At 35.4% G+C, this 13766-nt stretch overlaps 1 protein-coding gene across 4 annotated transcripts in view; it reads left to right on the top strand.

Moving 5' to 3' along the window:
* Positions 1 to 13766, top strand: part of FSTL5 (follistatin like 5) — a 680376-nt gene that overhangs the window by 610902 nt on the left and 55708 nt on the right. For all 4 annotated transcript variants that reach the window (XM_004266153.3, XM_004266154.3, XM_012531687.3 and 1 more), the window contains one exon: positions 2866 to 3015. In XM_004266153.3, the coding sequence (XP_004266201.1) occupies positions 2866 to 3015 (150 nt within the window). The remainder of the gene's footprint in view (positions 1 to 2865; positions 3016 to 13766) is intronic.

The raw sequence follows: 13766 nt of genomic DNA, 5'->3' as shown, positions 1-13766 counted from the left end.
AATACCACCATGTACACAACATCACCTTCTTTGGATGAAGAGCAGCCTTTGGTGTGGTTGGTGGTGGTTCATTTCACTTGCCCCAAGATCTCTTCCATTCCACATTATTGTACAGTATCCACTTTCCATTGCCAGTCAAAATTGTTTTAAAAACGGAACGTTTTCATTACGTTTCAGCAGAGAATCACATGAGGAAATACAATCAAGGTTTTTTTTGCTTAACTTACGTGGAAACCAAATATCAAAGCGATTCACATAACCAAGTTGGAGCAAATGATTTTTAACACTTGATTTGGATATTTTGAGTATGTCGGCTATCTCCCAAGTGGTATAACGTTGATTGTTCTCAGTTGTCTCAATTTGATCACTATCAACTTCAACTTGTCTACCTACCTGTGGAGCGTCGTCTAGCAAGAAATCTCCAGCATGAAACTTCACAAACCACTTTTGACACGTTCAATCAGTCACAGCACCTTCTCCATACACTGCACAAATCTTTTTTTTGGTTGCGTTTTTACCTTTCTTGAAATAATAAAGCATGATATACCAAGAATGTTGCTTTTTTTCTTCCATCTTCAATATTAAAATGGCTCCACACAAGTTCGCCAATTTTGATAATTTTTTTTAAATGCACACTGATATGACAGCTGTCACAGTGCAATCTAACAAAATTGTTTTGAATGAAGTTGAAGACAACTAAGCGCTACTAGAGGCATCTTGAGGAAAAAACTGAACGAACCTTTTGACCAACCCAATACTTCTGAAGAAAAATGGTGTAGAAAATAATGTTTCAGTGAATTGATGAATGAAGGTACAATCCTGTACTGTGTTCCGGGCATGTGCTGAGGACAGATTTCTGCCATCAGGTTTGTGTTGCCTGCTGACGAGTGCCATGGACACCACTGGTGGTCATCTTAGTATTATTGTGGTGCATTCTATGAAATGCAGTTCATTCAAACTCCCCAGAACTATCGGAAATATACACGTGATGTTTAGTTTTGAGGTTTTTTGCTTATGTCCTGGAAGCCTGTCACACTTGTACTGTTCAGAGAACACTACAATTCCCTGGTGTTATATGTCCCTGATATTTTAGTGAACCTGGGAATTCTGGACTGGATTTTTTTTTTTTTTTTTTTTTTTTTTTTTTTAGCGGTACGCAGGCCTCTCCCGTTGCGGAGCACAGGCTCCGGACGCGCAGGCTCAGCGGCCATGGCTCACGGGCCCAGCCGCTCCGCGGCATGTGGGATCTTTCTGGACCGGGGCATGAACCCGTGTCCCCTGCATCGGCAGGCGGACTCTCAACCACTGCGCCACCAGGGAAGCCCTGGACTGGATCTTAAAAATGAGTGGATTCTCCAGGTCCTCTGGAATTAGATCTGAAGTTTGGGGGAAAAAAAACCCCAGCAAGCTACATACTAAGCTTCTCATTCCAAAGTGTTCTGGGCTTTGCATTATTTTGCAAGTTTTATGCAAGCAAGAAAAAACACCTACTGTGGTTGTGCTGCCTCAGAAGAGTTACTGTGGTAGTCATTTTAGTTACTAAAAGGCAAATGTGGTTTATGTGCTGTCAGTGTTATCTTTTCATTGAAAGAAATGCTTAGGTGGTGTTGACCATGAAAATTTTGTTGATCTTGTTTTGTGATTATTAAATATATATGGTGGATGGTATATCTCCTGAAAAATAAATGTTTTGGTTTGAATTGGAGATTAAAGAGAGTATTCTAATTGAGCTCATGAGTTACTAACTGGAGTATACAAATCAATGAATTAGACATGATAATCAGTGATCAGGCGTAAACCATAAAACAAGTGACATATTTGGAATCAGTGTTTATCATTATCATTATATAAGTAAGTGTTTATCTTTATACATGTATTTCATGTATAGTTCAAGAAATCTCTCTTCTCAGTGGTTTTTCTAACTACAAATAAATTGTGAGAATCACAAAACCAACAGACCAGTGAATAAAAGAAAAACCTGAAACAAAAATAACAAGCTAAATGACATTTCTTCTAATCACCATGTGTCTGCCCATACAAATCAGAAAGGCTTACGTATCCCTTCAACATTCACTTACTGAATGTTGGAAGGAAGAAATAGAAGATAATTTATGCCTCCTTTATGACCATATAGCACAAACTACAGAATATTAACCAGAAGGTAGTTCTAGGGTAAAGGAGAAGAATGAAAAGGGCTTAGGCAGCTTAAAGGACTTTATAAAATTTGACCTTGATACCAAATTGAAAATAAAATAACCATTTCGAGTAACTACCTTATTATCATTTTTCTAAGTTTCTGGTTCTCCACAAAGTAGAAGACTCCTTCAGTCTTGTGTAGTGGATTTGGTAGCTTTTAATAAGCCCATGAATATGCTCTGAGGGCAGCTCTTGAGGTTTTGAGAAGCTCTAAATATACTTTAGTGTGGCATATAATGTCTGGTAAAGAAGTTTGAGATTGGGGGGATGTGGGAGGAAACATTCGACTTATTATGTACTTCTGCAGTTACTGAGCTAAGAATAGGTAGTGACAAATGAAAAGGCTATATGTTACTATAAATAAGCATTCAAAGGCTTAATAAAATATATTTTAAGGGTTATTTCACATTGATTCCTATACAAATTTAATGAATTTAAATATGCACTATATACTGTTCTATTTGATTTAACTCTTTATATATTTATATATTTGACATAAATCTAAATATATAAATATGTAACATATGAATATATATTTAACATATATATATATAAAAAACTTTTGATACTAAAAGTAGTAGAGCATGAAACATTAATGTTACTCATAATATGGCTATATCCATGTTATCATTTAAGGTATTCATTTGATTTTTATTTTCTAAATTACAGGGTGAAGTCTGTCCCAGAGCTGAAGGCGATGAAGTCCAGAGGTGTGTGTGGGCCACAGCTGTCAATGTCAAGGACAAGTTCATTTATGTGGCACAGCCAACTTTGGACAGAGTCCTTCTTGTAGATGTGCAGTCTCAAAAAGTTATTCAGGTATGAATGACTCCTCCTTTTGAAAGTGGTTTTGAAGACTATTTAATTTAATGTAATAGACTTTACCAGGTAACTCGTGCATTGCCATTTGATTGCCATTGATAACTTGTTTCGTTACTTGGATAACTAAAAAGTATACACAATTTCTACAAACTGTCCTCTCATTCCGCTCCTTGAGCCTAAAGAATTAAAGACGTAATTGAAATAGCTTTTGTTTTCAACAGTTAGATTCCATGAATACCTCATAATCGCCACATGACCAGTTACACAAAAAACATCCTCACAATTGCTTATTCTGTCTAGAGCAAGGAGAGTCCCAGTCCAAGGCCAATTAAGGTGCTCCTAGTTACCATCACAGTAAAGTAGTATATCTTTCTCATGTGATTCTTAACAAAGGCTGAGACAATAGTAGATTTACTGGATAATAGTAGCTTAGTAGGTTTTACTATAGTAGTAAAACAAGTAATATGTGCATAGGTCAATGACAGAGAAAAACACCTATAACACGCCTTGCCATGTCGTTTTTCCATGTTGCCATGGTCATGGTTATGACAAACTATTCTGGTTTGAGCCATCACCTATTTTATGCCCTGCTCTTTCTAAGACTGTCCATCTTGGACAGTCTACTAGAACTCAGTCTTACAATAATCAAGGGGCAGTGCAGGATTTATGCCCAGGCAGTCTGGCTCCAGTATCTCAGCCTTTGACTGTTAGGATCTATGGCTTCTCAGCTCAAAGGAAGCAAACTTAAAATAGTTTTGTGAGATATGTATAATCTGTTAAATGGGAATAATAACTGTACATATCTCATAAAATTATACTAAGGATTATACCAATTTATGCATACAAAGCGTTTGTAGCAGAGTCTGGACTATAGAAGTGCTATTTACTGTCAAAATTCTGACAGACACAGGAATGTAACCATTTCTTATATTTACAGAGATTTTTTTTTCTTTTGCATCAATATTGGTTTGAATTTGAAGTAGCTGTTAGTCCCTCTAATGTTGATTCCTGACTAGAACCAAAAGAAGTGTTAAGAAGTTCAAAATCAGGGCCTCTCATTCTAAGAGTTCTTAACAGCTTCACATGAATTCATCCACCCACCTATCCATTCCATCCACCCATCTATCCATTCCATCCACCCACCTATCCATTCCATCCACCCACCTATCCATTCCATCCACCCATCTATCCATTCCATCCACCCATCTATCCATTCCATCCACCCACCTATCCATTCCATCCACCCACCTATCCATTCCATCCACCCACCTATCCATTCCATCCACCCACCTATCCATTCCATCCACCCATCTACCCATTCCATCCACCCACCTATCCATTCCATCCACCCACCTATCCATTCCGTCCACCCACCTATCCATTCCGTCCACCCACCTATCCATTCCGTCCACCCACCTATCCATTCCGTCCACCCATCTATCCATTCCGTCCACCCATCTATCCATTCCGTCCACCCATCTATCCATTCCGTCCACCCATCTATCCATTCTGTATACATTCATTAATTGCCTTTTATGAGATGTGTTTGGTATTACAAGTAAAAGAATCAAAAGTGTTTCTATTAGAAAGCTCTGATATCTCCAGAGTTACAAATTTACAATGGATAATTAGTCCAGTGGTTCAGTTTCTACTATGAGAATGAACAGAAGAGTCATGAGTAGAAGGATGAATAACTGTCTACTGGAAAATTCTAAGGCCTCCAGGGTTACACAGTTCCCTGTGCACCCAATCCGATGGCCCAGTATCTTCTGTGAGAACATATTTTTTCTGTCTATTTGCTTCCTATGTGTCTGTCTTTGAGACTGCTTGATTTTTGACCAGGTTGATTTTACTTTGATTTCAGCTGCAACATAGGCCAGCGAATTATAGGCATTCAGTCAGGGATTATCAAGACTCTTTAGTTAGCATGTGTTAGCTACTAGATGTTCTTTTAATCAGGCTGGTTTTTAAATTCAGTGTTCAAACTGGAAACCTACACTGACTGAGTATGTACTACCTAGTAGATATTCAAAAGTGAGAAAAGTTAACATCATTTATTATTCATCTAACTTCCATCTTCAGACAATGAAGTAAAGTTTAAAATTAATAGGAAATATCAATAATGAAACATTCATGCAATGGTAAAAAGTCACATCAATTATATTATTTTTCAAAGTGTCTATAATGCCTATAAAAAAGCAGAATGTAAAAGACATTATACAAGGTTAAAATATTAAAATAATGTTACAATATAATTATGATTGTGGATATTTTCAGTTAAGAATCTAACACATTTTTAGAAGTTAGAAAATTGGGCCTCAGTCCAAATGGGTTTTCCGTGTGATCTTATGAAAATAATAATTATGCTTTATTACCCCTTCTAGTAATTACCTATCCAAAGGTAATCATTATGTGGCTTTCTGTCACCATAAGTCAGTATTGCCTAATTTTGAATATTACAGAGATGGAAATATACAGTATTCACTGTGTCTGGCTACATGATAATTGTGAGGTCATTTTGTTTGCATGGAGCTAGTGCTATTCTTTTTTTTTTTTCACTGCAGAAAAATCGATTACAGTTGATTCTCATTGTTTGCTGATTCTGTATTTAAAACTCACTCTCCTGAATTTATTTAGAAGCACAAAACCAATACACATGGTGTTTTGCAGACGCTCAGGGACTTGTGCAGAGTGAGGAGAAATGTGTGACCTGAAGTACATGTTCCCAGCTCAGGTTGGAAAAGGAGACACCCCGACTTTTTTGGTTCGGCTTTCATACTGTGAACAAGTGTTTTTTTCACGGTCTGTTTACTGTTGTGTTTTCAAGGACAATTTTGTTGTGTTGAAACGCTTGTGAAGGAAGGTCGTGGTGTGCCTAACGGTGGGCTTAATTCAGTCATGAGTCCTAACGCTGTATGGCCCTGAGTTCAATGTTACTGGTTTATTTTTTTAATATAAATTTATTTATTTATTTATTTGTTTGTTTATTTCCTTTTGGCTGCGTTGGGTCTTTGTTGCTGTGCACGTGCTTTCTCTAGTTGCAGTGAGCGGGGACTACTGTTCGTTGCGGTGCGTGGGCTTCTCATTGCGGTGGCTTCTCGTTGCAGAGCATGGGCTCTAGGAGCGTGGGCTTCAGTAGTTGTGCTGCGTGCGCTCAGTAGTTGTGGCTCGCGGGCTCTAGAACGCAGGCTCAGTTAGTTGTGGTGCACGGGCTTAGTTGCTCTGCAGCATGTGGGATCTTCCTGGACCAGCCCTCGAACCCGTTTCCCCTGAATTGCCAGGCAGATTCTTAACCACTGTACCACCAGGGAAGTTCTCAGTGTTACTGTTAATTAATGAACAATATGTATTAAATAACGTTTCTCTGTGCAGAAACACTCATGAAATTAGGTTATGTATTGATCAGATGATGAAAATCTTGTGACCAGAGACTGATAGGAACCAAACTATGCATTTCCTATAGAAGCAGTGGTTCAGTGTTCAGAAATTCAGTGTTTGTGGTGACTTTATAGAACAAATGCCATTAATAATGAGAAGCAAATGTATTTTGAAATATCAGACTTTATTTATACATTAACAGTAGAAAGGATAAATTCTGGAGGGAGATAATAGAAAGAAAAGGGAAATGATAATTCGGTCAAAGTGAATGAGAATTTTCTGTAATATAATAAAGAATAATACATAGTATATGTATATAATAATAGATATAATATATGTGTATATATGTATATGTAATATATATTATATATACTATATATATTTGTATATTATTATTATATACATATACTATGTATTATTCTTTATTATACAACTTATAAAATATAATACAGGAAGCTCTCAGATTTAGAAAGGACAGTGAAACAAATGGAAAAAAAATCAATACCTGAATATATTAACATGACACAGCCACACATAAAGCCAAAAGGAAGATCTAAAAATAGGAGATAAAGTACTATGAGAACAGCAGCTATTTTCTCAGTAGCAATAATGGACACCAAAAGAAAGTGAAATAATATTATTAAAAGACTAAATAGAAATAAAATATACTCTGATATTATATGGTCAGTAAAAAAAAGTATATAATTTATTTACTGTATCAGATACAAAAAATAGACTTTGTCAACAAAATAAATTAAAACTGAAACTGAAAAACTATATGCTTCAGGAATAAGGAAAATTAAGCAGTTCTACTTGATGTATAGAGAGCGAGTAAACTGGTAAACATAGGACCTATTAAAATACTAACTGTCAATAATAATGATATTCCCTGAATTTAAGTTTGAAATTTTTAAAAGAGTGAAAACACAGGACTAAAATAGCAAAAAAAAATGTTTAAATATTGTACAACAATATGTAAGCAGGGAAGGGGCTGATATTATTTGAAATATATATGTTAAGGTTTCTTGTATTATTTAAGAATGGGAGTAATTATGGATTACCTGTGTACATTAAGTATGTTTATTAATATTTTAAGAAACTGTGTCTTAAATATTGTATTTGTCTGTGAAAAAATAGAATTAAATGAACAACTTACTCCTAAATACAGTAGGAAAAGAAGAATTAAGAAAGAGAAAACAGTAAGAATGGAAAAATCAGGACAAAAATCTTTAAACAAAATTATAGAATAAAACCAAATATGTTTATAATTACAATAACCAAGAATGGAGTAAAGTAATAGCTGATAATAAAAAGTAATGGACTGAATAATGAAAATCTAGCCATATGCAGATTATGAGATATATCCCAAAAATGAGAAAAAATAAAATTTGAAATTTAAGGACAGTTCCAGATAATTTAGTCATATACTAACAAAACAAAAAAGCTGATATAAGTGAGAAATATTTGATACTTCTGTTCTTGATAAATCAACAGACAAAATTAATACTTTATGCAAATTGAACATTATTACTATGCTTGAACTAACAGATACATGTATTATTTTTTGCATCCAGCAGTAATTAAATATACATTATTACTAAATATTTCACTTTCTAAACCTTTTCAATATCATTTCATATCACCGTTCATCCTGCTTTAATTAAATACAACACACTGCGTAGCTTATAAACAACAGAAATTCGTTTCTCAAGGTGGCAGCATGATCATGACCTGGTGAGGGCCCTCTTTCTGGTTCATAGCCATTGCCATCTCACTCTGTCTTCACATGGGGGAAGGGGCAAGCAATCTCTGTGGGGTCTTTTTTATGAAAGCACTAATCCCACTCATGAGGGCTCCATTATCATGACCTAATCACCTCCCAAATGCCCATCATCTGATACCATCATCTTTGAGGGTTAGGATTACAACAAGTGAATTCTGGGGGGACACAAACCTTCAGACTATATCATTCACTAAAGGAAACATTTTTGAAAATGAACACATGCTGGGTTATAAATTTAGTCTCAAGAAATATTAATGAAATCATTTTAGACTGATTCTCTGACACAGTGCTAAGCTATCAAAAACTGCAAAGTAAATTTAAAATGTCAATATCAATAACAAGTAATATTGATAATCATGATTAAACATGTTGAATCCAAGTAAGACTGTCTTTGAAGGAATTTTGTTACTGTAATGAAAAGATAAATAAATAATAGATTGAAAATAAAACATTTGGGCTTCCCTGGTGGCGCAGTGGTTGAGAGTCCGTCTGCCGATGCAGGGGACACGGGTTCGTGCCCCAGTCCAGGAGGATCCCACATGCCGCGGAGCGGCTGGGCCCGTGAGCCATGGCCGCTGAGCGTGCACGTCCGGAGCCTGTGCTCCGCAACGGGAGAGGCCACGGCAGTGAGAGACCCGCGTACAGCAAAAAAAAAAAAAAAAAAGTAAACATTTAACTAGATAATTTTAGAATTTAGCTGAAGAAAATCACAATACTGTAAGTGAAAGAAAGAAAGAAAGTAAAAATATATGTAGATAAAGGCACAATGAAATGAATATATAAAAGGTAAAAATTGATTTATTCAAAAAAGACTAATTAAAAGGAAACAGAATTTTGGCAAAGAACAAGGACAAAAGTCATGGTTAATACTATTAGAACTGAATAAAAGAAATAACAATAACCACAATCCTAGCAGAGAGTAAAAGGAACTAAGAAAGTATTAAAGTAAAAGTCATGGTAGTAAATTTGGAAATGTAGTGAGAAAGAACAAATTAAAGAGAAAGTATAAGTTAATAACATATAATCCAAGAAGTAATCAAAAAGGAACACTTTTATGACAAATGAACTGATTTAAGAGTACTAAAACAGAAAATTCTGTCCCAGGTGGAATTAGAGGTGAAAGTTCTTCCGAACTTTAAAGTAACATTTTAGCAAGCAATTTGATGAGAAGTAGTAATTAAAAAATGTGTATTTTCACTGTCTTGATGGCTGACTTCCTGTTTTACCCCTTCTACCCACTCTGTGTACAGTCTCTGCATATTCTCAGATTGTCAGCTATCAAAAACAAATCTGAACCCTGTCTTCATGCATCTTGCCTCGTGCCACCATTTATCAGCCTTATTGCCTCATTTTTCTATAGCTGCCTTCCATTTGAGGTATAGTAGGAACAGAGAGTAACATAACAGAGACTTCCCGATTGTAGGAAATATGTGGGCACTCAATCCTTGGATCATAAAGGCAGTACTGTGTCATGGGTTTGCCCACACAACTCTGGGGAGGTATGGGATGGAATTGAATATTGCCCTTCTGTAATAAAAAGAAAAATTTTGAATTACAGGGGTGCTTGAGTACCTCCCTGGAAAGAAATAGAGTGAAGTAGCAGCTGCAATGATTTGGGACGTTCTGCAATGATCTATTCTATAGATATTTAGAGACCAAATTAGTTTAGAAAATGAAAATTTCCATATTGGGTATATTCAGTCTAGCCATCTTTCTGAAAGGGACATTATTTTCTGAGGCCTATTGTTGACTATAAATATCAACCTAAAATTTTACATATATACTCCATAAAAATGTCTTTTAAAAAATTAAAGTTTTCTATCTTTGAATTTGCCTAAATTCTTTTTTTTTGTAACCATGTATAATTTCAGTCTGTGAGCCTCTTTAGATGATGAAATTCCATAAGTCTACTAAGTGTTGGCTGAAATAACACATCCCTATATTTGTCTTAACATGACCTTAGAGTATGTGAATTTTAATGCTTGAAAGTACATGCTTAAAGGTGAATTCGGAATATCCTAATGACTCTACTTTTATACTTGAAAATAGGCAATCTCTTAGAATTCTAAATTCCCTTAAAGTTTCTCCTAATTGAAAAACAACATGTAAATAATAGATTTAACAGATGTAGGTATTGAAACTTATGCTTTATAAATTAATAATCCAATTAATTCAAGTTTTAAAACCCTTTAAGGAAAGAATATTTCTAGCTACTTAAAAAAATAAAGGTAAACTGCTTCATTTGTGATTTAAAGCTTTATTCATATCCAAGGACAGAGTATACTCAAAGTCACCTGCAAGGTACAAAGTTTAGTTTTGTGAAAAGTAAAGCATCCTTTCTCAATTTGATACCTTTTCTCAACAGAGGCTGACTCAAGTCAGCCTTTTTTGTATCCAAATGAAGTTATACTTCCTGATTGTATGCTGTACCTCTGTTTGTTTATTTATTTTAGCCTAAGTATATTATACAGTGGCAACTAAGAGTAATAATTATAATCAAAATTTAATCATCTCCAAAATATGATAGAAACTAGTATAGAATTTTTTATAGGGTGGACACAGAGATGGAACAGTGAAGTCCAAAATCAAATTGCCTTCTTTTTGAACAGAAAAAAAAGTAGAAAAAAAAGAGAGAGAAAAAAAGAACAGTAAACATTTAAATTTACTCTTTCAAGTTTTTTTTTCAGTCCAATTAAATTGGATCCCTAGTGTTTTATACTGACCTTATCTAAGAAATCATATTTCTGACTTTATTTCTTTTGTATATATTTGAATGTGAGAATTGGTATTAAGTGTGTAATTTTAGCACGAAACATTTTAAAAACTTGAACATTGTTGCATTTTACTCTTAAATGGCAAATGTTTCCTTGACAACATGTTTTACAAACCTCATGATAAATTCTTACCATAGGGGTATATTTGTTTTCAGTGGATACATTAATATCATTTCTGTGTGCAGCTTAAAAATAAAAGGTCACACATTTTTAATGGAATCTATCACCTTGGTGTTGCTCTAAACATCAAATGCTTATTACTTCTCTTGCCATTAATACTTTTTGTAAGAATGGCATGCAGGTGATATTTTCCTGCGTAAAAGATTAACTGACCTCATTTTGCCTTCTGTGGAGCAAAATCAGGTTCTGCTTGGATGCAGAAGTGGCTTATTGTAAAACATCGGGTATTCTTAAGTGTCATCAGCAGTCTTCTCTAGCTGTTAGCGCATTATCCTGAGAATCTACATCATTACTTTAAATTAGGTTCACTTAATTAGCCAGCTGGTATTCTCCTTGTCAGACTGATACACAAGCTGTGTTTCACTGCTCCTTCATGTCAAGGCTAAACTCCAGGTTCAGGGTATCTTTGTTGCTATTCTCACTACTTCGCTCTGACAAAATAACCCATCTTTATATAAGTTGACACAACTGGTCCATAACCAGTGTAGCATCAGTTTTAAATTATTTGTAGTTGGTGCACCCCCCTCAAGGAATACTGATAAAAATTTTTTCAACGTCTTTATTGAAGTATAATTGCTTTAAAATGGTTTGTTAGTTTCTGCTTTAAAACAAAGTGAGTCAGCTATACATATACGTATATCCCAGTATCTCCTCCCTCTTGTGTCTCCCTCCCATCCTCCCTATCCCACCCCACTAGGTGGTCACAAAGCACCGAGGTGATCCCCCTGTGCTATGTGGCTGCTTCCCACTAGCTATCTATTTTACATTTGGTAGTGTATATATATCCATGCCACTCTCTCACTTCGTCCCAGCTTACCCTTATCCCTCGCCATGTCCCCAAGTCCATTCTCTAAGTATGTGTGTTTATTCCTGTCCTGCCCCTAGGTTCTTCAGAACGATTTTTTTTTTTTAGATTCCATATATATGTGTTAGCATACACTATGTGTTTTTCTCTTTGTGACTTACTTCACTCTGTATGACAGACTCTAGGTACATCCACCTCACTAAAATAACTCAATTTTGTTTCTTTTTCTGGCTGAGTAATATTCCATTGTATATATATGTGCCACATCTTCTTTATCCATTCATCTGCTGTTGGACACTTATGTTGCTTCCATGTCCTGGCTATTGTAAATAGAGCTGCAATGAACATTTTGGTACATGACTCTTTTGAATTATGGTTTTCTCAGGGTATATGCCCAGTAGTGGGATTGCTGGGTAATATGGTAGTACTATTTTTAGTTTTTACAGGAACCTCCATACTGTTCTCCATAGTGGCTGTACCAATTCACATTCCCACCAGCAGTGCAAGAGAGTTCCCTTTTCTCCACACCCTCTCCAGCATTTATTGTTTGTAGATTTTTTGATGATGGACATGCTGATTGGTATGAGGTGACACCACAGTGTAATTTGCATTTGCATTTCTCTAATGCTTAGTGATGTTGAGCATCCTTCCATGTGTTTGATGCAATCTGTATATCTTCTTTGGAGAAATGTCTATTTAGAACTTCTGCCTGTTTTTGGATTGGGTTGTTTGTTTTTTTTACATTGAGTTGAATGAGCTGCTTGTAAATTTTGGAGATTAAGCCTTTGTCAGTTGCTTCATTTGCAAATATTTTCTCCCATTCTGAGGGTTGTCTTTTCGCCTTGATATGGTTTCCTTTGCTGTGCAAAAGCATTTAAGTTTCATTAGGTCCCATTTGTTTATTTTTATTTTTATTTCCATTTCTCTAGGAGGTGGGTCAAAAAGGATCTTGCTGCGATTTATGTCATAGAGTGTTCTGCCTATGTTTTCCTCTAAGAATTTGATAGTGTCTGGCCTTACATTTAGGTCTTTAATCCATTTTGAGTTTATTTTTGTGTATGGTGTTAGGGAGTGTTCTAATTTCATTCTTTTACATGTAGGTCTCCAGTTTTCCCAGCACCACTTATTGAATAGGCTGTCTTTTCTCCATTGTATATTCTTGCCTCCTTTATCAAAAATAAGGTGACCATATGTGTGTGGGTTTATCTCTGGGCTTTCTATCCTGTTCCATTGATCTATATTTCTGTTTTTGTGCCAGGATCATACTGTCTTGATTACTGTAGCTTTGTAGTATAGTCTAAAGTCAGGTAGGCTGATTTCTCCAACTCCATTTTTCTTTCTCAAGTTTGCTCTGGCTATTCGGGGTCTTTTATGTTTCCAAACAAATTGCAAAATTTTTTGTTCTAGTTCTGTGAAAAATGCCATTGGTAGTTTGATAGGGATTGCATTGAATCTGTAGATTGCTTTAGGTAGTAGAGTCATTTTAACAGTGTTGATTCTTCCAATCCAAGAACATGGTATATCTCTCCATCTGTTTGTGTTATCTTTAATTTCTTTCATCAGTGTCTTATAGTTTTCAGCATACAGGTCTTTTGTCTCCTTAGGTAGGTTTATTCCTAGCTATTTTATTCTTTTTGTTGCAGTGGTAAATGGGAGTGTTTCCTTAATTTCTCTTTCAGATTTTTCATCATTAGTATACAGGAATGCAAGAGATTTCTGTGCATTAATGTTGTATCCTGCTGCTTTACCAAATTCATTGATTAGCTCTACTAGTTTTCTGGTAGCATCTTTAGGATTCTCTGTGTATAGTATCATGTCATCTGCAAAC

Source organism: Orcinus orca, chromosome 4 (genome assembly GCF_937001465.1).
Source record: "Orcinus orca chromosome 4, mOrcOrc1.1, whole genome shotgun sequence".
Classification (NCBI taxonomy): Eukaryota; Metazoa; Chordata; class Mammalia; order Artiodactyla; family Delphinidae; genus Orcinus; species Orcinus orca.
The sequence above is the reverse complement of the archived record's forward strand: the minus strand, read 5'-3'. Positions and strand labels throughout refer to the sequence as shown.